Source organism: Trypanosoma theileri, assembly GCF_002087225.1.
Source record: "Trypanosoma theileri isolate Edinburgh chromosome Unknown TM35_Tth_6_V1, whole genome shotgun sequence".
NCBI lineage: Eukaryota > Euglenozoa > Kinetoplastea > Trypanosomatida > Trypanosomatidae > Trypanosoma > Trypanosoma theileri.
Genome location: NW_021639848.1, coordinates 726,431 through 750,489, shown reverse-complemented (window position 1 = coordinate 750,489; position 24,059 = coordinate 726,431). Strand labels below are relative to the sequence as shown.

The following is a 24,059-nucleotide window of genomic DNA, read 5'->3' as shown; positions in this document are numbered from 1 at the left end:
TGTGTGGCGTTAGAAGAAGAAGATGTGCGATACTAGCACAAACTCTGCTTCCTCCTCTTCTGGAGGGTTAGCCAACAACAATAACAACAATAGTAACAACAATGATAATAGCAGTAATAGAAATGATAATTGCAATTCATGTCTTAAGAGTTTTTGTATTTACTCTCCTGTTCTCTCTGGATGGAAAGAGGAACGAGCAATGGATAATATTCTCTATTTTTTCCCTCCACATATTCCGGAAAGTGTACAAATGAGTCATGTTGGTTTTTGTATAGGACTCTCCTGTTTAGCAGAACGGTTTGCGGCTTTAGTTCCTGTAAATGAGATTCGAACAAGTGATGGTATTATTTCACTCTGTTGCCCATTTCCGGATCTTTGGATAGTGGTGGAAGTCACTGCCGTGTATGATAGCTCAGCTGTGGTGCCAATCTTACGAATTGGATTTGATACTTTCATCTTAAGATGCGGCCGTTCAACCGTAGAGGCGTTGATTTCAACAGATGGATCCCACACAGCGGAAGAAATACGTTTGGCCCGGGCATCTCTTAAGGATTTCTTTGAGAAGTTTGCACTCTTTCTACAAACACGTGTATTCTTGTTGGATATTCGTCAAGCTGTAGACATGTCCGTATGTTCGTTCTTATCTACACATACATCTTCTTCTTCTTCCCCATCAACACTAGGAGGAAGTAGAAATAATAATAATAATAATAATAATAATAACAGTGGTAGTAGTAGAATGGCTAATGTACGACGGTGTAAACGTCGTTGGGCGGCTGTGGCGAATGCCGAAAGTCTTCTCGCCTTTCCTGTTTTTATTCGTCCATCAACACAAGCCGTTCAATTTATGTGCCACAGTTTAGTCTATCGTCAGTTATCACTCTTTTTAACAGAAATATCACAGAGTAATAGTGTGAATGGAGGCATTAGTAATACTAGTAATAGTAATAGTGGTAATAGTAACAAGAAATCTTGTACAACTGGTTGGGGTCAAGAGTATCTAGGTGTGGTCGCTTCTATTAATGTATCCGAGTTAAATAAAACTGCTGAAGAACGACTTGTATGGACAAGCTGTAAATATATTGTATTTGCAGAAGAGACATTGAAAGTAATTGTTTCCAATGCCTCTCATAAACTTGTATCACAGTTTATTTCTTTATTATTGATAGAGACAATGGATGCATTAGATTTTACTACACTTGTAGATAATGAGACTTTCCATTGCTGTGTCTGTCGTTCATCAGGTGTTATTTTTATTTTACTCGTGAATTATCATTTACTCTCCTCTTCTACACTTGATATTATGCATCTCACCTGTCGAGTCATCACAGATGATATTGCGGAATATTTGGCAACTGGCAGTTGTGCCTTTATTCGTGAAGGAGGGAATATTGGATCTGTTGAGATCCAAGGAATGAAATTAGGTCCTTGTATGATACCTCCTATTCATAGTAGTGGAGGAGATTCTTCATCTTTTTCTTTTACTAATAATAATACTACTACTAATACGAATACTACGAATACTATGGGTTCATTCTTTAGTAGTGCCCCTCCAAGTTTTCCAAAATTACGAGATTCAAAATTAACGTTTCAATGGACTGTATGGTATAATGGAATGATTGCGGGTTCACCCATGCGTGAATACCCTCGAGTGGTTCATCTCTTAATGTCATCCATAATGCGTACACTCATTCAACGGATATCAGATGTTAATCAAAAGGAAGATGGAATGGATAATCATAGAAAGCGATCACCTCCCTACACTTCACTCATACATGAAGGGAATACTGATAATAATAATAATAATAATAATAATAATAATAATAATAATAATAATGCTTTGGTTTGCCATTCAAATCTATCTGATGGGGTAATTGAGGTTTGGACATCCATACATGGAGCTACTTGGCTTTGTGTAACTGAACAAGATGGTCGAGTGGGTGGAATGGTGTTTTACAATTACGCTCCACTGAAGAGTTGCTTTGAAATTGTTGCCGAGTTACGTCAGTATATGTCTTTGCTTATGTGAAATAATCACTTCTTCATCTTTTTTTTTTTCTTTATTATTGTTACTATTATGATGATGATGGTTATTATTATTATTATTATTATTATTATTATTATTATTATTATTATGGAGTCCTTATTGTTTCTTTTGTTTATTTATTTATTTATTTATTTATAGTATAATTATTATCGTATAAGTGACCAGATGTTAAGTCCTGATGACAAGACTGTCCCATTTCCTGCAAATGGATTATTATCCTCACCAATGCCTGTACGTAGGAGAATGGGTGATGTATATCCCATTATGAAGGGATCTATCTATGAAGATGATGATTGTTATGTAGATACGGCATTAATAAGAGATGATGACTTTGGAGGACGAATTATTCTCTACTTTGCAGGTGTTTTTCAATTATTTACAAAACATCCAAGAATAATGGGATTTCTCTTAACATCCGCTATTTTATTATTATTTTTTAAATATTCACAGGTGATAGTAGTAAAGGCTGTACACTATGCTCTCTCAAGTCATCCAGGATTAGAAACCAGTGATGATCTTCGAAGTAGTGCTGTCTCCTTCTCACATGATCTTGAAAGTTTTGTAAATGTTGCTAAAATGATTGCATGGTCTTATCAATTCCGAAATATCAGTGGATATGATATTAACACACTGCGTGGAAGTGCCTTTTTAAATTTATTATATAGTTATGAAATTGCCATGGGATCAAGAATTCGTCATGCCTTTGTACTATACGAGATTCCAAGTCATCTCACCAATTCTTCTTCTAATACTACTACTAATACTCCATCATCATCATATTCATCATCTTCATATTCATTATCATCATCATCATCATCTTCAACAGAGATGATATCATCTTTACTTACTTTAAATGAAGAAAACGCATCAGAAATTAAGCGGTGGGGACAGGTTGGATGTATGGAACCAGGCAGTGCCGATACCCGTAATAACGCACAGTTTTCCACATTATGTGCCTATGTGGATCCTACAGGACGATTAACAGGATTTAACGGCACAAACGTCTCTAATATTCTCTACACAAGTGATGATGGATTTGTGGAACATCTTGACTTTGTACGTGAGGCACAGAAGTTAACACCTAAAGACCGTGAACGAGGTGTATGGCAACGTCCTAATAAATATCAAGATCGATTTTACAATCAAACCTTATATGTTATGACCTTTGTGTTGCCTATTCACTTTGATTCTATTACGGGTAAATGTACGGCCGTTGCGGGAGTGGAAGTATCGCTATCGAGTTTAGCAGAAGCCATTAGTGTCCCTGCAACCAACACAGAGGTGGTGTTAGTCGATACACGTTATTTACAAGAAGAGGGAGGACAATTTGTAGTAGATACTATAGAGACAGATTTACTTGGTGTAACTCCTTTTCCTTCTACAGCTACACCTCGTGAACGTATTAATACAATGGCTTCTACTATTCTTCGTCAACATGGTGGTAAACTTTTACAAAATGGTTCCTTTTTTGAAAATGGTCTTGTTTATCAATCATTAACACTTATGGATACATGGATGCTTTTCGCACGTTCTCCACTTGTGTTATCCGCAGCGGAAGTACATGCCTCTTTACGTTCACTTCTCACTGAACATGAACGTCTTGCAGCTGCGACGATGCTTAATTACGAAAGTGGAGTTGAATGTGAATTGGCGGCAAATGAAAAACATAATTCACGTTTTCTTGAGGCTTTAGGTGTTATGCAAAGAACATCTGGTTCTCATATTAACTCTTTATATGTGGCCTATCAACTTACGAATACTACGACTACTACTACTACTATGGAAAATGTTTGGGGAGCCTGTGGATGTTTTTTAAATGTTAAATTAAAAGATCAATTAAGATGTTTTTATACTAATTCTGATGGTATGGAAATTTCCTTTGATGGTGTTTCACTCTCGGAAAGTAATAATGTAAACACCACACGATTTAATGAGACTCCACGAGGTGAGTTTGTGAAGAATCGAGTTCAAAATATCACCTCCATTAGTGGAGAATGGACAAAGCCTTATGTTTTAGTAGATCCCATTAGTAATACTCAAATAAGCGCATTTAGTTTTATTCAACCATCATTGTTAAATAATTTTAATAAAAATGGACCACGTGCGGCTGCTATTGTAGATCTCGCTATGAGTTTTTTACCGGAATTCTTAAATGCCAGTACTCGTCTTGGAACTACAGGACTTTTTCTTATTGATCGACGTGATAATAGTACCTTTATGGGTACACGGGTACTGACGACTACAGATATCGTCTATCCTGGAATGAATACACCAAATAAAACTATAAATAGATTTACTACTGCTGTTTATGAGGAACTTGGTGGTTCTTTTAATCATTCTATTTCTTTTTCAATGGAGGGACAATTAGTGAATTATGAAGTAATAGAACCTCATTGGGGTCTTGTTGAAATCATTCCAGCAGATGTGGCTCTCTTTCGTTTTCTACCTTCTCCATCGGTAAGAGGGGCTACAGATGCATTGCGACTCATACCAACAGGAGAAACGGTTTTATTATTTTTATTTGTAGCTGGAATCTTTGCTTCGTATATGTTAAATCTACTCATTCTTGGCTGTAGTAAACTTGGAAAAAGACAGAGGGAAGTATCTGTGGTGATTAGTGATTGTGGGGTTTAGTGTATTTCATATAATACCTCTCCATTATTTGAGGTACTCTTCTCCTCTTTTTTTTTTGTCTCTCTCCCTCTCTCTCTCTCTCTNTATATATATATATATATATATATATATATATATATATATAGTTTCATTTGCAATCTGATATCACAATGTGGTTGTATTGTATCGTTTCGGATTACGGTCATCAATTCTATCGTTACTGTTGTTTTCTTTCTCTTTCTCCTTCTCTCTCTATATTTATATGTATGTGTTTTTTGTGCTCCTTGTTACTGCTATTTATAGAAACTATTTTTTTTCTTTACCTCTCTTTTATTGTACTTTTTTTTATTATTATGTATTTTTTATACTGCCTTGCAGACACAAGAAATAAAGAGAGAGAGAGAGAGATCAGAATCAAAGCATACATATATATATATATATATTAAAGAGAAAAGAAAAAGAAGAAGAAAATGTCTTCAACGTTTCCTTCTATTCCTGGTTACAATGGACCATATTCACTAAAGGAATTTGTGCAGCGGCTATTCTCTCTGCAGTTACGGTTTGAAACTTCTCTCCTTTCCACTACGGCACAACCCACTAGTGAGAAGATTCTCTTTCTACAACCCACAGGAGACTTTGTAGTGATTGTCTATATCTCTCTCAGTGCCCCACCTCCTCCACCTCCTCCCACCTTAACATCAACGGCAGAAAAAGAAAAAGGAAAAGGAACTCTAAAGGCATTAACAATTGCAAATGATACACGATTGCGACCTTTATCCACATCTCTACATGGAAGACCTCTCACATTATCCGTACTTGCACATCCATTATTGGATTCCTTCTTTACACAGATGGGAACAACTGCTGTGAATTTTATAGCGCGTTATTGTCCAATGATTGTGCAGTTTCAACCCACTGCTGGTGGATTACAAGTGTTTGGTCCTCCTTTAAAGAATGCCATTCCACGTGGAGTGAAACATCACCGTCGGGCAGAGAAGATGGGAACTCGTAAAGTAATTATACGGCGTGAGAGTTCTTTCATAAATAAACAACCTCAACATAATAAGAGTTCCGTGTTATTACCATCCTTGTATCAATTGAATGTTTCTCGTTTACCATTGATTGGAGAAGCACCACAACGGACCTTTGCAGAGACCAACGATACCATCTCTCCATTAATGGAAGGTTTATGGAGGGAATACTATCATAATAATAATAATAATAATAATAATAATAATAATAATAATAATAATAATAATAATAATAATAATAATAGGGGTAAGGTTCATTTGGCAACTCGTTGTTCACTTGTTAGTGGAAATAAAGAGATACGATGCTCAGAAGGTTGTAATGCATTGATAGCCGCCAAACAATTAGTACATTTTGTATTTCCGTACACATTATCTGTGGAATCTATTGGAGCTACGAATAAGAATAGTGTAGAAGAACACTTAACACATGTACTTCACTGTGTTTTGGGTAGTGTGTGTCGTCTAAACCTTCGAGGAGCTGCCATTAAACATGTTGGATTTTTAGAAGAACGAAGTCGTACTATTTGCTGTAATAATAATCATAATAATAATAATAATAATAATAATAATAATAATAATAATAATAATCGTCGCTGTCGTCGACGCACGGAGTCCGTGAAACCCACCACTGTTGCGGTATCTGAACTAACAACACCAGAGGCTATCATTGTATCCTATTTACAAACTCTATTTGAAAATATGCGTTGGTGTGCACCTCACTCAACGGAGCGAATAAACTTTTGGGGAGGTTCCATCATATTAACAGAGTTTTCTCCCATCATATTAGATTGGCTTAAATGTGGGAGACAGGAAATATTTCCACTTTCTCATTTTCTACATAAAATAACAGTTTCTCATATTCCATGGTTACGTGGGTTCTATACGAAAGGATTTACACCCAAACGTCGTTCGATGATTCAACAACGAATCTTTCTACAATTAGTATTCTTTCTCTTTCAACACGTTGTGCCTTTTCTCTTACGTTCATCATTTCACATTACGTGGTCCTCTAAAAATCCAAATAGATTTGCTTTTATTCCTAAACCGGTATGGACACGTCTGGTCTCTCGTGAACTGAGGCAAGTATGCCTTTCACGCAGAAAAGGAAATATTGGGGAGTGTAAAGGCAATCAACAAGTGATGTTACCACCCATGTCATTGAAGCGGATCACCAAAGAAGAAATGATTTGGCCTAAAAGAGATATTCAACAAATAAATGATTATACGCATCATTTTAATAAAATTACTACTAATACTACTAATACTACTAATAGTGATATATCTCTGGTGTATTCTTCTATTCGATTTCTCTTGGATCGTCATAAACTACGTCCCATCGCACGTGTTCGCTTTGGTAAACTACGTACTTTATCGAAAATGATAACTTGTGTGCATTCACCATTATTTGAAAGCACTGCGAGAAAAACAAAAACAAAAACAAAAACAACAACAACAACGACAACAAGTAATATGGCTATCAAGTCTCCAAACTCATCTATTCTACGAGAATCTTTACGTTGTCTCCTTGCAGGTATAGAAGAGTCTCAGGAAGGATCCACTCTAGTGAAATTCACTAACGTATCGCATCAAAATGAATACGCAGATATACGTTCCTTTGTTGAAGGAGCACGACATTTTTGTTCTTCTCCTTTATTAATGCCTAATAATGACATTTCATGGAAGGCACCAATGGAAAGAGTTGTAGTAACAATGGTTCGCGGAGATGCGGTGCGGTGTTATGATCGCCTTCCACAAAAGGCCATAATGAATGTAGTAGAAGATCTTATTAAACATGAATTATACAATACATTGTGGTTAACGGCTATTGCACCATCTTCCTCTAGTAATAATGATTGTATGAATAGACGAAGTGTATCTCATGAATATACAGAAAATTCACTCCCTAGGTTAGGAGAAGATATTAGTAACTATTATGAAGTACCATTACGCCAATTTACACGTCTTCAGACGGTGCCTAGTCATCATGTAGAGAAGGGTACACTTCCTGGTATTCCTAAAGGATGGATTCTATATGAAGAGATTGCACCTTCTTCGGATTCTGTAATCCGTGGTGATGAGATACGGACAGTGTTAAAACAACATTTACAATCTCATCCTGTAATGATTGATGGTAAATTATATACACAAAACTTGGGCATTACACAAGGTTCAGCAGTAGCGATGTTTCTCTGTAATACTCTTCTAGAGACTGTGGATGTATCGTTATCAAAGATTCTTTCTGAACATGAAGAACCTTCACTATTACTAAGACGTGTGGATGATGTTTTAGTAGTAACACTTTCATCTATAGCCGCTTTACGTTGTGATGCTGCTCTTCGCACAGGATGGCCCGAAGTGGGATTTGCCTGTCAGTGGAATAAACTACAATGTACGAATACTAAATGTATACCATGGTGTGGATTATTGTGGAATCCACAGACATTAGAGTTTAGTGTGGAATGGGCACGATTGGCATCTCTTCTTCCATCTATTGCCGTACGTCCGAGAACAGGGAATGAACTGTTGCATTCTTCATTGCGATTGGTGGGTATTATTTGTTTACGTGCCCCACTCACTGTCTTTTGTCGACGCATTAATTCAAAGGCACGAGTTGTACAAACATTATATGAGATGAGTCTTCTCTGGTCACGTTTTGTACTACATAAAATGGTGGAAAATGCCCATTTCATGCGGCCGCATATGCGTATAATTTTAAAACCTCTTGCATTGGCGATTACAGCTTTAAAGCGTTTACTGCGGCGGCAAAGAGAAGCTCTTGAACGGGCAGGTTCTTTCTGCGATATCACAGATGAGGATGTGCGACTTTGTGTTCTGCTGGCTTTGTATAGATCACTGGATAACCTGTTACCGTGGATGATAGCGAGAGTACGACGAAGTAAAGGAATAACAAGATCCTTTTTGCTGCTTTTACGAGGAGTTGTAGAACGAAAAATGGAGACAACACTTTTAATGAAAACTACTGCTGTTGACACTCAAAAGAGGAATGTTATTATTGATGTTTCTTCTTCTTCTGTTACTACTAACAATAATAATAATAATAATAATAATAATAATACTCCCCCTCAAGAAGAAGTAGAAGAAATTGTTGGTAACAATAGTAGTGATATTGCGGATAGTGTTGGTATGTTGCTATTTGCAGAGGGTTCTGACACTGTTACGATGCGTGCTCTTGCTGCGGTACGATTTGTTTCTCCACAAGCGCCGGCTTAAGGAGAGGATCTCAGAATTCTTATATCGAATTACATGGAATCACTGTTAATTATTATTATTATTATGGTATGTGTAGTTTATACATATATATATATATTTTTTTTTTGCTCCTTTCCTGGTTCTTTGAACCGAAAAAAAAAAATGATGAATAATAAAAGTAAAAAAAAAAAAAAAAAACAATAATCATACACACACAAAAAAAAAAGAAAAAGAAAATTAAGTAAATTGGATACAGATTTCTTATTCATGTCTCATTCATTCATTCATTCATCTATGTTTATTCTTCTTTTCTTTTTTTTCTGCAATAATTATGCTTCAACTTTTTCTCTCTAGATCGGTTTAAGGAAGGAAAGAAAAGGGGATGGAAGACGGCGCGACCATTGGACAGTGGAACAATAGAGAAAAAATGCCAAGTGAATTGGAAGATTCCGTAAAGGGATCTGTGCCGAGTCCAAGAGGGAGTTCCGTTGGTTTCTTAACTCCAACACCAGACGGTACACAAAGTGCAAATATGGCAGTCCCTAAACGACCCTCAGATCCAAACAAATCCAACAGTCGAAACAGTAAAGATAAGAATGTACAGAAATTGCCACTTATTTTAAACAAACGTGATAAAGTGAACAGTCCACCCGTTGGCCCTGCAGCCCCCGCAGCACCTGCAGCCGCAACGACGCCAACAACAACAACAACAACAACAACAACAACAACCAAAACAACAACAAACACAACAGTGCCTGTCGCCGCTGCTGCTGCTACCAGCACCCACACCGCAGCCACAGGAGGAGCAACGGCCGCTGCCAAACCACGCGGGAAGTCTCAATCGCGAAAGCCGCGAAAGGTCAGCACCTCCCGCTCCTCCACGCCGGGCCGCCGCGGCAAACGCCCGTCGCCCGCCAGCAGCCGCCCGTCCAGCAGCTCGAAGAGCCCGCAGAAACGCCGCGCCTCCCGCTCCGCGAGTACGTCCCGTTCGCGCGGGGGGTCGCGCAGTTCGTCGGCGGCCTCCTCGCGGCGGGTCTCCGGCCGGGGGCGGCCCCGCAGCGGCGGGCGGAAGGGGTCGGCGAAGGGCCGCAAGTCCCTGAAGGGCCGGAAGGGCACCCGGAAGGGATCCGTCTCCTCGCGGCGTAGCACCAAAGGGGCGGGGGACGCAACCGCCCTGTACACACTAGCGGCCGCAGAGGAGGCAGCCCGATCAGTTCTCATGGAAGAAGAAGAAAAAGGACGTGATGCGCTTTTGCCGGATTATCATTTACTGGTTATGCATGTTGTGCGTACGCAGGTACGAGAGGTGAATCGACGACAGCAGCAATTGAATGATGCCTTTAAGGCTTTACAGGCTCATGGAATTCAATTATCATCGGGTCAAGATCCTAACGCGGCATTAGAGGCGATGCGGGCGAAAATGCAGGCAGATGCTCAAAGACAAATGGAGGAGCTTCGTGTTGAAAATGCAACATTACGTGGTTTACTGGAGGAGAAAAAAGTAGAACTGGAAGAGAAAGTTACAGAAGCTCAGAGTTTACGGGATAAGATAAGTCGTAGATTGATGCGATTTGAAGTGGAAAATGAATCCCTAAAGGCGGAAGTACAAGCGGCATTACAAACAAATCAACTGGATGTAGATCGCATGAAGCGTGAACTTGCCCACCGCCTTGATGTGGCTACTGCATCTCTACGAACCCCAAAATATGATACAGCGTTAAGATCTATGCAAGAACTTGCGCAAAGTGTGCAAGAGGAAATACAAGAACATCATGATGTGTTAAGTAAACTTATAGTCTCCATAGCTGCACAAGATACATTTTTACGTGATAGGAGTGATTCCATGCACAGTAATTTTCCGACGAGATATCGTGATGAGTTACGGAAGCTTGATAAAGATCATCTTCTTAATGTTTTGGATGTTCTCTCATTCCACGATACCGTTGTAGAGACAGTTGGAAAAGCCCTCTATGTGTTGCAAAAGTCAGAGCATAGCACAAATGTATTTTGATCTCTCTGAAATTCGTTTTTTTTTTTCATGTATTATAGCAAACGTTGTTATTTTTGGAATTCCCTATGGACGGCGAAATAACTAACAACGTTTCTTGTTTTTCTTTTTTTTTTCTCTTTCTTTCCTTGTTGCTATGAGTACTTCTGACAAAAAAAAAAAAAAAATGAATTCAAATATGCAATATATATATATCCGTTTAATTTTTCATTTTGTTTTTTTATTCTATTGATTGTTTCTTCATATGCATATTTTTTTTCTTTTCTTCTTCCTTTTCTCTTTTTCTCTCTTTTCTGCACTCAGTAGAGTAGACTTTACCGATGGAAGGCACACAAATGAGTGGTTACACCGTAACTCCTCACTCTTCCCCACCTCTCCTATTACCGTCAACCACCGCTATTGCTACTACTACTACTATTACTACTATTACTACTATTACTAGTGCAGCGACTCCACCACTGTTAGGATCAGCAACAGCCGTATCAACCCTATCCTCCTCTTCCTCCTCTTCAACATCATCATCATTGCGTGTGGGCAGTCAAAGAAGTAAAGAAATAGTTTCCCCTCAAAGTATTCAAATAACACAAGATGGTTCTTGGCATTGTATTTGCGGCACTATCTCTACGACGTCGTCTAGTTTTTTTAAACATTCTCGTAATTGTTCCGTAAGAAAGGGCATATCATCATCATTATCACTTGAAAAGAAGAAAACTGTTGAAGATCCACCTACTGTGCGAGAACAGATGTTTTTCTCACTTCAAGAAGCTGTGGCTTCTGGGAAACTGCTGGGTGATTCCCTTGCAGCTGCTGTGAATGCCATTCAATCTGCAACAGAAGAGAAAAAGGAAGACACACATATAAGAGGATCGTGGCGACTAACAAAAACTTTTCTTCCCGTATCTGGTAGTGCACTTATTTCAGCAGCAACAAGAATAGCTTATACTACTCCTAGTAGTAATAGTAATAATACTATTGTGGATAGTAATGATGTTGGGAAAATGCAAAACAATGTAGAGATGAACAGCGTGTCTGTTAATGAAAAGGAAGGGACCACTGATGATAATGATGATAGAAGTTGCAGTTCTCCTTACTACACTGTACTGCCGCAGGGTTTACCAGTTTCCAAGAGAATTCAAATAACCCGTACATATCGTCATCGTGCTGCCTTTGTAGTAAGTGAGAAAAATATGAATTCTTCACCTCCACAAAGCAAAGAGCATGTGGAAGAGAATAATAATAATAATATTGATAATAATACATTATTATCATCATCACCACCACAACAACAAGATGCTTCTTCCTTTCCTTCTGTTTCTTCTTCGCCTCTTTCTGTTCCTCAAGAGTTTCCGGTATTACAGTTTAATACCACACATTCTGACATGTCATATTATGTGTATAAACGTTTTTTATCTCGGGATGACTTGAAACTGGAGTCGAATGAAGATGATAATAGTAATAATAACGATGATGATGAGTCTAGAGCAAAGAAATCCAAGATGGATTTTCCTTGTATGGATAAAGTGTTGCGACAGGAGAGAAGACGCATAGCTCGTGTTCCTATGCCGGTGATTGAATGGAATTATCCCAAGTAAAAAAAAAAAAAAAGGGGGTTGTGGGTGTGGGGTGTTGTAAAGTATATTTAATCTTAGTGTTGTTGCTATACGAAAAATAGATTTTTTTTTTTCTTTTTTTGGAGAAATAATGACTGACAATTTCTTGTAAAAAGGATATAATTTTTTATTTTTTGTTTTTTTATGCTTTAAAAGGTTAACATTTTCTTTATTTTTTCTTTAAATGCACTTTTGCTATTTTTTTTTTTTTTTTCTATTTTTCTTCTAGTTCTATTATTAGTAGAGGAATATGGGCCCAGTTCATATACACCGTAGGACTCTTTTATTTATTAAACACCAAATCTTCTCTTCTTTGCTTAGAATATTTATCTGCGGTTTATTAATATTCCTTTTCGGTGTTTATGTTGGATCTTTTTTTTCCTATGAACTTCAAGAAGGCTCTTCATTTAGAGGAGAAGGTGGTATATGGAATGGAATGAATATTTTTGGTGGACATTATGGGCTTAGTGAAGCTGAATCTTTCTTTATAGATATTGATGAAACTAATACCAGTTGTCTGGAATCTACTGTTAAGATGTATAAACAATATGCAGCCACTGCAGCTGCGGTTGAGCAAACAAGAAGTAGAGAAGGTATGTTAAGAATTGCTGGTTTCTCACGTTTATGGATTCCACCTCTTCATGCCACTGGTGGTATGCAGTTTCATGCTTTTCATATCTATTCACAACTAGCAGCACGAGGTCATTACGTGCATGTTTTCGTTTCTGGTTCTCAAAGAAAAGCATTAAAAACATTACGATATTGTACAGATCCCAACACACATTTATCAACACTTTGCAATGATGAAAATGCACTGCTTGTAGTACAGCAAATTGCATCTACAAAAGATGGTGAATACAGTGTGGAATGGCTTAAAAATTGCCAAGCTGCATTTCATGCTGTTCATGCTAAAAAACCATTTGATGTTATTCATAGTGAAAGCTGGTCTGCAGTACCTAATATTTTTCAATTGGGTGTACCTTTTGCTGTTACTTGGCATGGATCTATGTTGGATTGGTTTAGAAATGAATTAAATTATATTGTACACAATTTTCATTTAAAACATAAAATGCCAGGTCCAAATGTAATGAAGCGTATGCAAGCACTTTCCTCTGCGGTAGCATTAGAGGAATATATGCTTCTTACCGTTCCTCATCATATTGTGATATCCGATGTAGCGAAACATGACTTAATAAATATTCAACATATTCCACCAGAGCGGGTGGAACTTATTTACAATGGTGTGAACCGACATTTATTTCGACAACGTGAGGGCCGGGAAGTACGTAATGCCTTTTTAACCCAACATCATGTACCTCTTGGGAATTTTATCGTGGGTTGCGGTGGTCGTTTAGAGGCTATTAAAGGTCATCTTCAACTTTCTACGGCAATGCGTCTTATTATGAAAAGATTTGGGGATGTTACTCTCCTCGTTGCCGGGGATGGAAATCAAAAACCTCTTTATCAAACTTTACGAGCGGAAGGATTTTCTGTTGTGATGTTAGGAATGCTAAATCAAGAAAACTTGGCTTATTTCTATCAATCCCTGGATGTTTTTGTGGATCCCTTCTATCAATATCATGGTCTGAACACTGTGATGATTGAGGCGGCCCTGTCGGGAGTCCCGCTTGTGGTAACAGATCTGGGAAGTGCACGCTCTGTCGTGCCGTGTAAAGCGTATGGACGGCGATTTCCTCTCGGCAATGTACCCGCACTCGTTAGAGAGATTTTATATTATAAAGTACATCCAGAGAAGGCCGCAGAGGCCGCACGTAATGCCCGTGAACGGGCCATGCATCTCTTTGGAAGTGATACGATGGCAAGTCAATATGAAAGTCTCTTCTACCGTATAAAGAATCAACCAGTCGGGTCACAGAATATTACAGGGAAACTTGTATGCAATCATGTCTATCCGGCACTATGTTACCGTGAAGTGTCTTAAACCACATTAAGGCTCACATTAAGAAGAAAAAAAAATATATATATACATATATATACATATATATTCCTCCTTCTCTTGAGTTTTGAACGATACAGAAATTGGCTAAAGGAGCAACAAACAATAGCAAGAACAAGAAAAACAAACAAAGAAGCAAAAAAAAAAAAAAAATATGCCCGAATGATGACAAAATGGTTTCTAAAGAAAAGAGGGGATTAAAAAAGATAGAGTTTGCTTTGGTTTTTTTTTTTTCTTTGTTCTTAACAACCAAGATCGAATGAAATGCTTTTGCTCCTTATATTTTTTCCTTCTGACCGTGTCGTTTTTTTTTTGTTTATTGCTTTTTTTTTGTATTCTGTTTTCCCCACCTACCCACCTACCTACCCTTTTACTGTTGTATATTTATATATATATATGTGTGTAAGTGTATGTGTATATATATATTTGTTTTCTCTTTTCTCTTTTTTACTTGTTTATTCTACTTAAAGCCTATATAACTGTTGTGGTGAAAACAGCAAAGTAATCCCGATAAAAAAAAAGAAGTGGAGGAGGGGAATTTGAACCGATAAAAGGTTTGCGCACTCTTTGTGTGTGTGTGTGTGTGTGCAAAAAGGTTTGCAGACAAATCACACTTTGTATTTGTTTTCCTCTTGATAACGTCCCTTCCCACTCCCACAGAGTGAAAATAGTGTGAATATTTTTTTTTTCACTGCCGAATCTATCCACAACAGAAAGGATAGGAGAAAAAACCACTAGAGAAGAAATAAGAATAGTAAAAAAAAAGTAGAGCTAGAGAGGAAAAAAAAATAAAAAAAAAAAATGCAACCATCTGCACTACTTAATCGACAGGAACGAGAACTGGCGAGTGAAGCTCCTGTTCTCATTAATGTATCTCGTGCGGAGGCCCAACTGCAGCGGGAATTAGATCAAAGCACGGCTGAACGTAGACGTGTGGAGGAGCGACAACATGTCGTGTTTGTCCGCGAGCGGGCGTTCGTGCGGTCTCGTGTGGATCGCGAGATGGAGGCGTTGCTGCACGGCGTGGCGGGAGTCGTGCCGCCCTCCGTGATTGAACCTCCCATCCTGCAAAGTAAACCAGCCAATAAACAATCACAATCACAACAAGAAGGAAGAAAAGGTAAAAAAGTAGTATTACATGAAATCCCGGCTTCTTCTGCAGTGGGAAAGGCGACAGGGTTGCCATACAATCAAAAACAACAGCAACAGCAACAGCAGCAGCAGCAGTATCAACATGGGAAGATGTATGTAGCTGGAAGAGATCCTGCAGTAGTAGCATCACCGCGAAAAGAAATGGATGAACTTCCACGTGGATTTCCCATTCCCTTTGAAGACTCTGGTTTTCAATGTGTGATACAATGGGCAGAAACCAGTTTTCAAGAAGTGTTACTTACCGCACTTGGTCCACGATCTGTACGAGAACAACGCAGAGGAGCTGAAAAGCCTAATCGTCTTCTTGTAAGTGTAGCATGTCATTTACTGAATGAAGTTCTTAGTCGTGATTCTAAATACTCTATTCTATGGCCTTTACTTAGACAAGTGATATTTGAAGCTACTTTTACACCTGGTAATTTTCAATCCTTTCAAACTCCAGATTTTTCCGATTCTACTTTCTCCTATTCACCTTTTAAGAATTGTCATGATTTTGTAAACTTACACTTATGGTCTAATGCTTGTATATCTGAACGAAAAGAAAATGTTCAACTCTCTCAACGAATACTTCATATGCAGGATGTTGTTCGTAAGAGTCATTTAGTGCTTCGTCTTGCACAGAGACGTGTGGATCGTGTCTCGCTTGAACACACATTTCGTGCCTGGCGAACCACCACAAGAAGAACACGTGCCTTTCGAGAAGCCGCAATGGCATATTTATTGCGAGTGAGAAGACGTATTCAAGTGGAGGGATGTTTTTTACGTTGGCGGCGTATTGCCACTCAATCACATGTTGCCTCATTAGTGAAAATGTTAAAAGAGTCCGAGTTACGTGTAGCGTTTTTGGAAAATGCCAATAATACAGCAGTGGATACTTTATCCAAGAAACTATTAGAAGAACAGAGGAATAATGAAATATTAAAGAAAAGAAAAGAGGCACTCAAATCACAATTAGCAGAAAATCACGTATTAACCCTTCGAACTATGCATAATGAACTTCGACAGTTACAATATAATGTTCTCACTGCAAAAAAGAATGCAAAACGTTGGGAACGACTAGCGAAAACGTACACGTGTCAAACTAAAATTATAACGGTCTCTTCAACTGTTCGAAAAAGTGGTTTAGTGTTAAGACGTGTGGAGGATGAATTTGTTTCTCGTGCGGTAACGGCAAAAGATCGTCTTTCAGAAGCTCGTCAATGCCTAGAGACCTTTCTTCTGGATTGGGTAAACTTATTTATGCGAAATAGTACAGGTGGGGTCTTTTGGCATGCTGTCAGTAAAATAGATACAGGACTACATGAAGGGGATTTTGGCCCTACAGGTTTACTTAAACTAGTTCGGGCATTAGAATCCCTTTATATTGCTAGAGGAGCTAAACGAATGGTATATTTTCCTTCAGCAGTACAACGGGAAACGGATGTACTCACATGGAAACGAGAAAATGCTTCTGATAATTCATCCGATACGGTAAGTGAAACACTTTTTAAAGAAGTTAAACGTGTATTATACTTGCAAACTGCAGAAGGTCTCTTTCCTTCATTACTTACACACTGTTCTTTTCTTAACGATTTCTTTACACCTGCTTTATTTTGTAAATTTCCTCATCCAACCGCTATGCTGTGGGTACTGGCGACGCTTTTCATTGGATATGTTCGTACAGTGGGTGGGGGTCCAGTTACAGCAGAGCAGGATGTGGATTCACGCCTGCGTTGCCGTGGAGAGGATAGACTTAATAACTATGTGGTGGATGTTGTAAATGTAAAGGACACTGCAGGAACAGCTGAAAGAAATGCTGTTAGTATGTCCCATACGAATGTAAAAGAAGGTCGAACCTTTATTGTTTCGAATGACACTGTACTTAAAAAGAATGCACGATCATTTGTGCGTCGCAGAACTTTTATACGCAAACCCAATAGTGAAAATGGTGATGTCGATGGTTCTCAGGATGGAGAGAGACTGGTGGATACACTCTCAGACCTTGAAGTCTATCTTGGTCTCGATAATGCAGATGATGAGAGTAGTAGTAGCGACAGTAGCAATAATAATGATAGTAGTAGTAGTAGTAGTAGCAGGAGGAGTAGTAGGAGTAGTAGTCCTGCTGTTGGTGCTGCTGGTATGGGGGGTAATACCAATAATACTACTGGTACGGATAGTAAAGAGAATGTGAAGAGTACGGCAAATGGTACACAAGGAGATGGTACACCCAGTGATTTGCATTCCAACATGCATACTCCAGGTATATCCCCAAAGCCGGCAAAACAACAAATAGAAATGGAAAGACGAAAACGTGTAAAACGAAAGGCCCACTTAATTCCACCTGTTAGTACTTCATTAACTCAAGCTACACAACGGGAATATGTACAACTACATCAAGAAGAAAAGAAACAACGACGTATTTGGGCAGGTCTTGCTCGTGTTGTATGTTCTCTTATTGTGCGTTTTCATATTTTAGATTTGACGCCTTCACCCACATTGGAACGGAAAAAGACAACTTTAAATAAAAAACCAGTTGCATTAATGCCCTTATCTAATACATCTGGAAATGTTTCTACTCGATTTGGATCTGCACATCGTGGACAACGGAGGTCCGTACGATTAATGGCCTCATCACGGTCTATGGACAATTCAAGTAAGTCTTTTCTGGATAAACAGGGGGAGAGTGTGACTCTGCGAAGATGGTTGGAAGATGCGAAGGGGGGTCCGCATCAACGATAGTAAGTAATAATGGAAAAGTAATGAAGAGAGAAAAAGAAAGAAAGAAAGAAGAGAAATAAGAATAACCAGAGAAAAAGAGAAAATAAAAGAAAAAAAAGGGGGTACACATTTCTTGGAAAGGAACTGTCTGTGTATATATGTTTCTGTGTGTCTCTTTCTTTCTGTGTAATGAATGCATGAAAAGAGGAGATAAACTCCATCTCTTCCATGTTCTTTTTTTTTTTTTTTTTTTTTTCTTTTCTCTTTTTTTTCCCCTTTTTTCCTTGGAAATGATTGCATATATGATGTAAAGTGAATGAAAAAATCAGAGAGACTTTTCTCTTACCTAGTTTCCTTTTTTTTCCCCCTCCACACAACACCCACCCTTCTTCTTCCTTTAGGTACATTGTACCTGTATTTTGCTTGTATATGTCTACATTTTTTTTCTTTGTTATCTGAACGTATAAGGATTTCCTAAAAAGAAAAAAATGTTTTTATTACTCCAGTGATCTTGACGAATATGCTTTTCTTTTACCCCTTCTTAAATACTTCTTTTTATTAATAATACTTACGGGTCATTGGATATTACGCATAAAGGAAGGACACTAATTGAATATATATATATATATATATATATATATATATATATATAATTTGGCGAGGTCCAAGGAATCCGTAGTTGCGGTCGCAACAACAGAAAGAATAATAATAATAATAATAATAATAATAACCAGAGAAAGAAAAAGTATTCCGGCTTTAAGGTAAACGCACAAATCCCAATGTCGGATAATGATATTGAAAAGATCCAGCGCCTCACTGTTCCGCGTGGTGCCATTCGCCCAAAACTACAACCCGTTCCAGTCTCAGACTACCGGTCGGTAGTGCGACAAATAGAAAGGCGGGATCGGCGGGACCGTGCACGTGCGGCGATTGCTGCGGAGATGCGGGAAGAGGAAGCTGCGCGTCGTGTTTGTTATCAGAGATTTTGGGTAGGACTACTCTGTAGTCTGTTGTTGTTAGCCATCACAATGGCGTTAATGTACTCTCCACTCTGTCAAAATGCTGCTGTTGCATTTTTGAAGTTCATGAGAGAGTTGCTTGGGTTGTAAAGAGTGGGGGGGGATTTTCAGGGGGAGATTTGGTACAGAGAAGGTTTTCTTTCTCTCTTCCTCTGTTTTTTTTTTTTTTTTTTTGCATTTGCATTTCTTTGTATATCTGCATTCGCGTGGATAAACCAAAAAAAAAGAAAGAAAACATTACGAGGTTCCAGCTTAGATGAAAGACGAAGAAGAAGAAGAAGGGGTTAGAACTACCAAAATACAGAAAGAAAAAAAATAAAAAAAAAACAAAAGACAACAAATACGCAGACTGACAAAAACTCTCACTTCTCCCTTGGGTATGTATTTATACTTTTTTGTGATTACTTTTCCTTTCTTTCTTCCCTTTTCTCTCTCTTTCCTCTAATAATATTAATAATAATACCCTCAGCAGCGAAGGAGTGCCAATAGGAAGAAAAAGAAGAAGAATCAACGAGACCGAACCAAAAACGGTTTCCCCCGCACTCTAACACACAAACACACTAACAGTTTCTCTTTCTTTCTTTTCTTCTCTCTCTCACTCCCGTATATATATATATATATATATATATATATATATATATACACATCTCCTGCCATGTCGCTGCGGGAAGAGTGGGGTCGTCTAGTGGAGTCGGTGGCGGCGATGAACTCCACCGACGCGCTGCCGCGGGACTTCACGCCCGCTGAGTTCCTCCCGGAGGGCCGCGAGGTGCCGGCGGAGTTGTTGCGGGAAGTGCGGGCCAACGCAGCCGCCTTTGATGCCGCCGCCCGCGCACTCTACAGGCCGCAAATGACATTAGAGGAGGGATTCCACGCCGCCCCCACACCTTCACAGTCACGAGGCGCGGAAGAGGACGGCACTGGCGGACGCCAAAACAACAATACTACTACTACTAATAATAATAATAATAATAATAATAATAATACAAATAATAACAATAATAATAACGGAAATAATGGTGGATTGATGTCTGAGGAGGGACCGAACTTTTTTGAGGCATATCAGACACACGCGGTGGCTAAGGGGAATACAGACTCTACTGCGACAGTTCCATTTGGTTCAACTGCATCAGGCGTTGGGGTTTCGGGTGTTCCTCGTGCTTTTGGAAGTACGGCCCGTCTTGCTGCGGGATTTCTCTTACCAGAATATTATGCCCAGACCCATCGCCAACCAGATTTTATTCCTATCATCCTTGTCCCTTCTTCTGTTTCATCCATATTGCAACTCTTTAACATTCGTGAGTTTTTGGAAAAGGGAGTTTACATTGACCCACCATCACTCTTTGTGGATGCGGAAACTGGTGCGGTGAATGTCCAGGAGAATAAACCAGATGCTGTTATTGTTACCCCAGGAAGTTTTCTAGATCCTCAGAAGTACACCGTAGCATACAAAGTATTCCGTGTTGTGGATGATCCCAAACAGGTAAAGAATTGGCAGCACGTATGTGCATGCATTGTAGATGGACATGAATGGCAATTCCGTGGTTGGTTCCCAAATGAACCTACAGCTGTACCAGTGAGTGAACTGTTTCAGCGCGTGTGTGGGTTTTTACCTTACTTTGAAGAAGAGAAATTGCCAAAAGCACTGCAGGAGTGGAATGTTAAACCACTATCCCTTACGCGTCGTGTAGTGAAGGCACATGCGCACATTCTTCAGGCATCTGTCTTTTGGGAGCATTTGTACACATTCTTGGAGACACATCCGTTCTTCAAGTTGTATACAGTTCCACTAGATTGATTACATGTCCTTGATGCCGATGATTTTGTTGTTGTTGTTGTTATTGTTGTTATTCTTATTGTTGTTCTTTTGTTATTATGTATTCTTCTAGTCGTCTGTTGTTTGTTTCTGCGCTTTGATGAAGTGGGTTGCTGATGTTATTGTTTTTTTTTTTTCCCCTCCTTCTTTTTGATTTCCACTTGGGGAAGCGATGACTGATAGTGAAAGGGTCAGTTCCTGGAGAGCAATGAGGTGAGTAAAACGGGGGAAGAAAAAAAGGTAAAAAAAAAAAAAAAGGATAAGAGGTAAAGAAAGAACAGTGAAACGAAAGAGAGAAACATGCCTACGAGAAACTCTTTGGACTTGCAGGATGGATGAATGGATGGAAGGAAAGAGGAGAAAAAATGGATGGTGGCGTGAGGGGAAATGCCTACTCAGGAAACGAGAGTTAAAAACAAAAAAAAAAAAAGAAATAAAAAAAAAAAAAACAGTGAAAAAGACGATTGGATGTTGTGGGAGGCACAAACACATTTGTGTAGGTGGGGAGGGTCTCCTTTTTTTTTTTTTGTTTTTTTCTCTTGGTTATACGAGTGGGATTCTTCTGCAATAGAATCTTTTTCCTTTTTCTTTTTTTTTCTTTGTGAACTCATGTTTATATATAAATAAACAAGCAAATAAAAAAAAAAAATATCAGAAAGCACCCACTCTCTGATTCATTATTACAAGAAACAAGAGGAGGGAGTAATCGCCGCTTCCAGAACAACTTAACATATTCAGTTTTGTATTTTCTTCCCTCTATCAGATTTTCAAGACAGAAACAGTCGTAAAGCTAAGGTAAAAAAAAAAAAAAAAAAAAGAAAAAAGGAAGAGTTGTGTGTAGAAAAAAAAAAAAAGAAGTGGTGAGAAGGTACATTTACGTGATTAAACCTTTTTTTTTTTCTTCATTATCTTTTTTTTTTTTCTTTTCTTTTTTCTCGTTTATTTCCTTATTCAATGCTTCTCTATCTGTATGTATGTGTGTATGGCAGTAATCGTAGATAGTTAGCCGGATCACAGGAGTATTAACAGTAGCCATAGCACCCCCACATACACACATACAAAAAAAAAAAAAAACTCCGTAGTTCATCACAACCGTAATTATGTTTCGTCGTGTGGCCCGCCACACTTCTTTTATTGCTGGTATTCAATCTCGTCACACCACCATTCTCTCTGTACGTAAGGGCGATAAGGTGGTGTTGATTGGCGATCGCCAGGTGACCCTCGGTGAGCGCATTGTGGCCAAGTCGAGTGCATGCAAACTGCGTAAGATAAACGATGATGTTGTGATTGGTTTTGCCGGCAGCACCGCCGATGCGATTGCGCTGATGGAGAAACTCGAAAACAAACTCGGGGAGTTTCCCAATCAACTCACGCGAGCCGCCGTGGAGTTGGCGAAGGACTGGCGCACGGACCGCGCCCTCCGCCGCCTGGAGGCCTCTCTCATTGTCTGCAGCGGCGAGGCCACGCTGGAGATTGACGGGCAGGGCAACGTGATCACCCCGGAGGAGGACGGCATCGTCGCGATTGGCTCCGGCGGCACGTTTGCGAAGGCCGCCGCCCGCGCCCTCATTGACGTGGAGGGATATGACGCCGAGCGGATTGCACGGAAGGCCATGCGCATCGCCACTGAGATTGATGTCTTCAGCAATGAGCACTGGGATGTGGAGATCCTCACCTGCAAGCCAGCGAAACCAGCAGACACCACAACTACAACCACAACCACAACCACAACACCAAAGGTAGAAGGAGGAGCGGAAACCGCAAGCGAGGCGGCGAAGAGTGCGTAAAGAGGAGGAGGGGTGCTTCAGAGAAGGAAGGAAGAAAGAAAGGAAGGAACGGGAAGAAAAAGAAGGAGAAGAAGAAAGGAGAGAGGAGACGAATAGGCGGCGTGTACAGGGGGAAACAACGAAAGAACATAGAAGAATGCAAGTGAGAAAGAAAGAGAGAGAGGAGGAAGATGGAAGAGTATTGAGGGGAGAGAAAAAGGAAGGAATGAAGGAAAAAAAAAAATAATCAATAGAAGTGCAAAGAAAAAAGAAGAAAAATGAAAATAATAGAGAATAAAATAAAATATAGAAAGCACAATAAAGGAAGAAGAAAGGTTCTGTTTTTTTTTTTATGGGGAACGCGTATAAATGAAAAATGAATAGGAGAGTCAGTGCGATTAAATTTTGCATCACCAGCAATGCCACTACTACTGCTACTACTATGAGAAGTTACAAAAACGCACAAACACACACACACAAAAAAAAAAAAAAAAAAAAAAAAAAAAACACCTTTCTTTTTCCTTCTTTTTTCTTTTTGTGGCGGAAGTGGCTGCGAAACCAAAAAAAAAAAACAATGGAACACACACGTTCCATATTAAAGCAATGCCACTACTACTGCTACTACTATGAGAAGTTACAAAAACGCACAAACACACACACACAAAAAAAAAAAAAAAAAAACACACCTTTCTTTTTCCTTCTTTTTTCTTTTTGTGGCTCTTCTTTTTTCTTTATTTTCTTGTTTTCATAGCATTTTGTTTTTCCCATTAAATGCACTGAGATTGTTTTTTTCTGTTTTTTTTTTTTGTTTTTTTTTGTGGTCGAACTATCTTCTATGTTCTGTTTGCGATGTGTTGATCCAACCTCCCCTCGCTTCTTTTTGTTTATTCTAGATATTTCTTGTTTTCTATTTTTCTCCTGATGATTATTATTATTAATATTAATATTAATATTATTATTATTATTATTATTATTATTATTAACACTGGTGGGAGTCTTCTGGGTCACATACACACCGTACGTGTAAATATATTTCTCTGCTCCTGTGTTTGTCTTCCCTATTTCCCTTTCTTCTTCTTTTTCCCCTTATACGTATATATATATATATATATATATATATATATATATATATA

General features: G+C 38.8%; 10 protein-coding genes across 10 annotated transcripts; all 10 read left to right on the top strand.

The window, feature by feature from the left end:
- Positions 1-22: 22 nt before the first annotated feature.
- On the top strand, positions 23-2,029 carry TM35_000063990 (uncharacterized protein; the record flags this gene model as incomplete). Its single annotated transcript, XM_029023436.1, has 1 exon — positions 23-2,029. The coding sequence occupies one exon, from the start codon at positions 23-25 to the stop codon at positions 2,027-2,029; it is 2,007 nt and encodes a 668-aa protein (XP_028885460.1).
- A 183-nt stretch (positions 2,030-2,212) lies between these two features.
- TM35_000063980 (uncharacterized protein) lies at positions 2,213-4,681 on the top strand (the record flags this gene model as incomplete). The annotated part of the gene is made up of 1 exon (XM_029023435.1): positions 2,213-4,681. The coding sequence occupies one exon, from the start codon at positions 2,213-2,215 to the stop codon at positions 4,679-4,681; it is 2,469 nt and encodes an 822-aa protein (XP_028885459.1).
- A 449-nt stretch (positions 4,682-5,130) lies between these two features.
- On the top strand, positions 5,131-8,922 carry TM35_000063970 (putative telomerase reverse transcriptase; the record flags this gene model as incomplete). The annotated part of the gene is made up of 1 exon (XM_029023434.1): positions 5,131-8,922. One exon carries the CDS (start codon positions 5,131-5,133, stop codon positions 8,920-8,922), a length of 3,792 nt encoding a protein of 1,263 aa, XP_028885458.1.
- A 361-nt stretch (positions 8,923-9,283) lies between these two features.
- On the top strand, positions 9,284-10,912 carry TM35_000063960 (uncharacterized protein; the record flags this gene model as incomplete). The annotated part of the gene is made up of 1 exon (XM_029023433.1): positions 9,284-10,912. One exon carries the CDS (start codon positions 9,284-9,286, stop codon positions 10,910-10,912), a length of 1,629 nt encoding a protein of 542 aa, XP_028885457.1.
- A 332-nt stretch (positions 10,913-11,244) lies between these two features.
- On the top strand, positions 11,245-12,501 carry TM35_000063950 (uncharacterized protein; the record flags this gene model as incomplete). Its single annotated transcript, XM_029023432.1, has 1 exon — positions 11,245-12,501. One exon carries the CDS (start codon positions 11,245-11,247, stop codon positions 12,499-12,501), a length of 1,257 nt encoding a protein of 418 aa, XP_028885456.1.
- A 268-nt stretch (positions 12,502-12,769) lies between these two features.
- Positions 12,770-14,461, top strand: TM35_000063940 (putative glycosyl transferase-like; the record flags this gene model as incomplete). Its single annotated transcript, XM_029023431.1, has 1 exon — positions 12,770-14,461. The coding sequence occupies one exon, from the start codon at positions 12,770-12,772 to the stop codon at positions 14,459-14,461; it is 1,692 nt and encodes a 563-aa protein (XP_028885455.1).
- An 816-nt stretch (positions 14,462-15,277) lies between these two features.
- TM35_000063930 (uncharacterized protein) lies at positions 15,278-18,346 on the top strand (the record flags this gene model as incomplete). The annotated part of the gene is made up of 1 exon (XM_029023430.1): positions 15,278-18,346. The coding sequence occupies one exon, from the start codon at positions 15,278-15,280 to the stop codon at positions 18,344-18,346; it is 3,069 nt and encodes a 1,022-aa protein (XP_028885454.1).
- Positions 18,347-19,104: 758 nt separating this feature from the next.
- TM35_000063920 (uncharacterized protein) lies at positions 19,105-19,434 on the top strand (the record flags this gene model as incomplete). Its single annotated transcript, XM_029023429.1, has 1 exon — positions 19,105-19,434. One exon carries the CDS (start codon positions 19,105-19,107, stop codon positions 19,432-19,434), a length of 330 nt encoding a protein of 109 aa, XP_028885453.1.
- Positions 19,435-19,999: 565 nt separating this feature from the next.
- TM35_000063910 (parafibromin) lies at positions 20,000-21,142 on the top strand (the record flags this gene model as incomplete). The annotated part of the gene is made up of 1 exon (XM_029023428.1): positions 20,000-21,142. One exon carries the CDS (start codon positions 20,000-20,002, stop codon positions 21,140-21,142), a length of 1,143 nt encoding a protein of 380 aa, XP_028885452.1.
- A 1,118-nt stretch (positions 21,143-22,260) lies between these two features.
- On the top strand, positions 22,261-22,947 carry TM35_000063900 (putative hslvu complex proteolytic subunit-like; the record flags this gene model as incomplete). Its single annotated transcript, XM_029023427.1, has 1 exon — positions 22,261-22,947. The coding sequence occupies one exon, from the start codon at positions 22,261-22,263 to the stop codon at positions 22,945-22,947; it is 687 nt and encodes a 228-aa protein (XP_028885451.1).
- Positions 22,948-24,059: the final 1,112 nt, after the last annotated feature.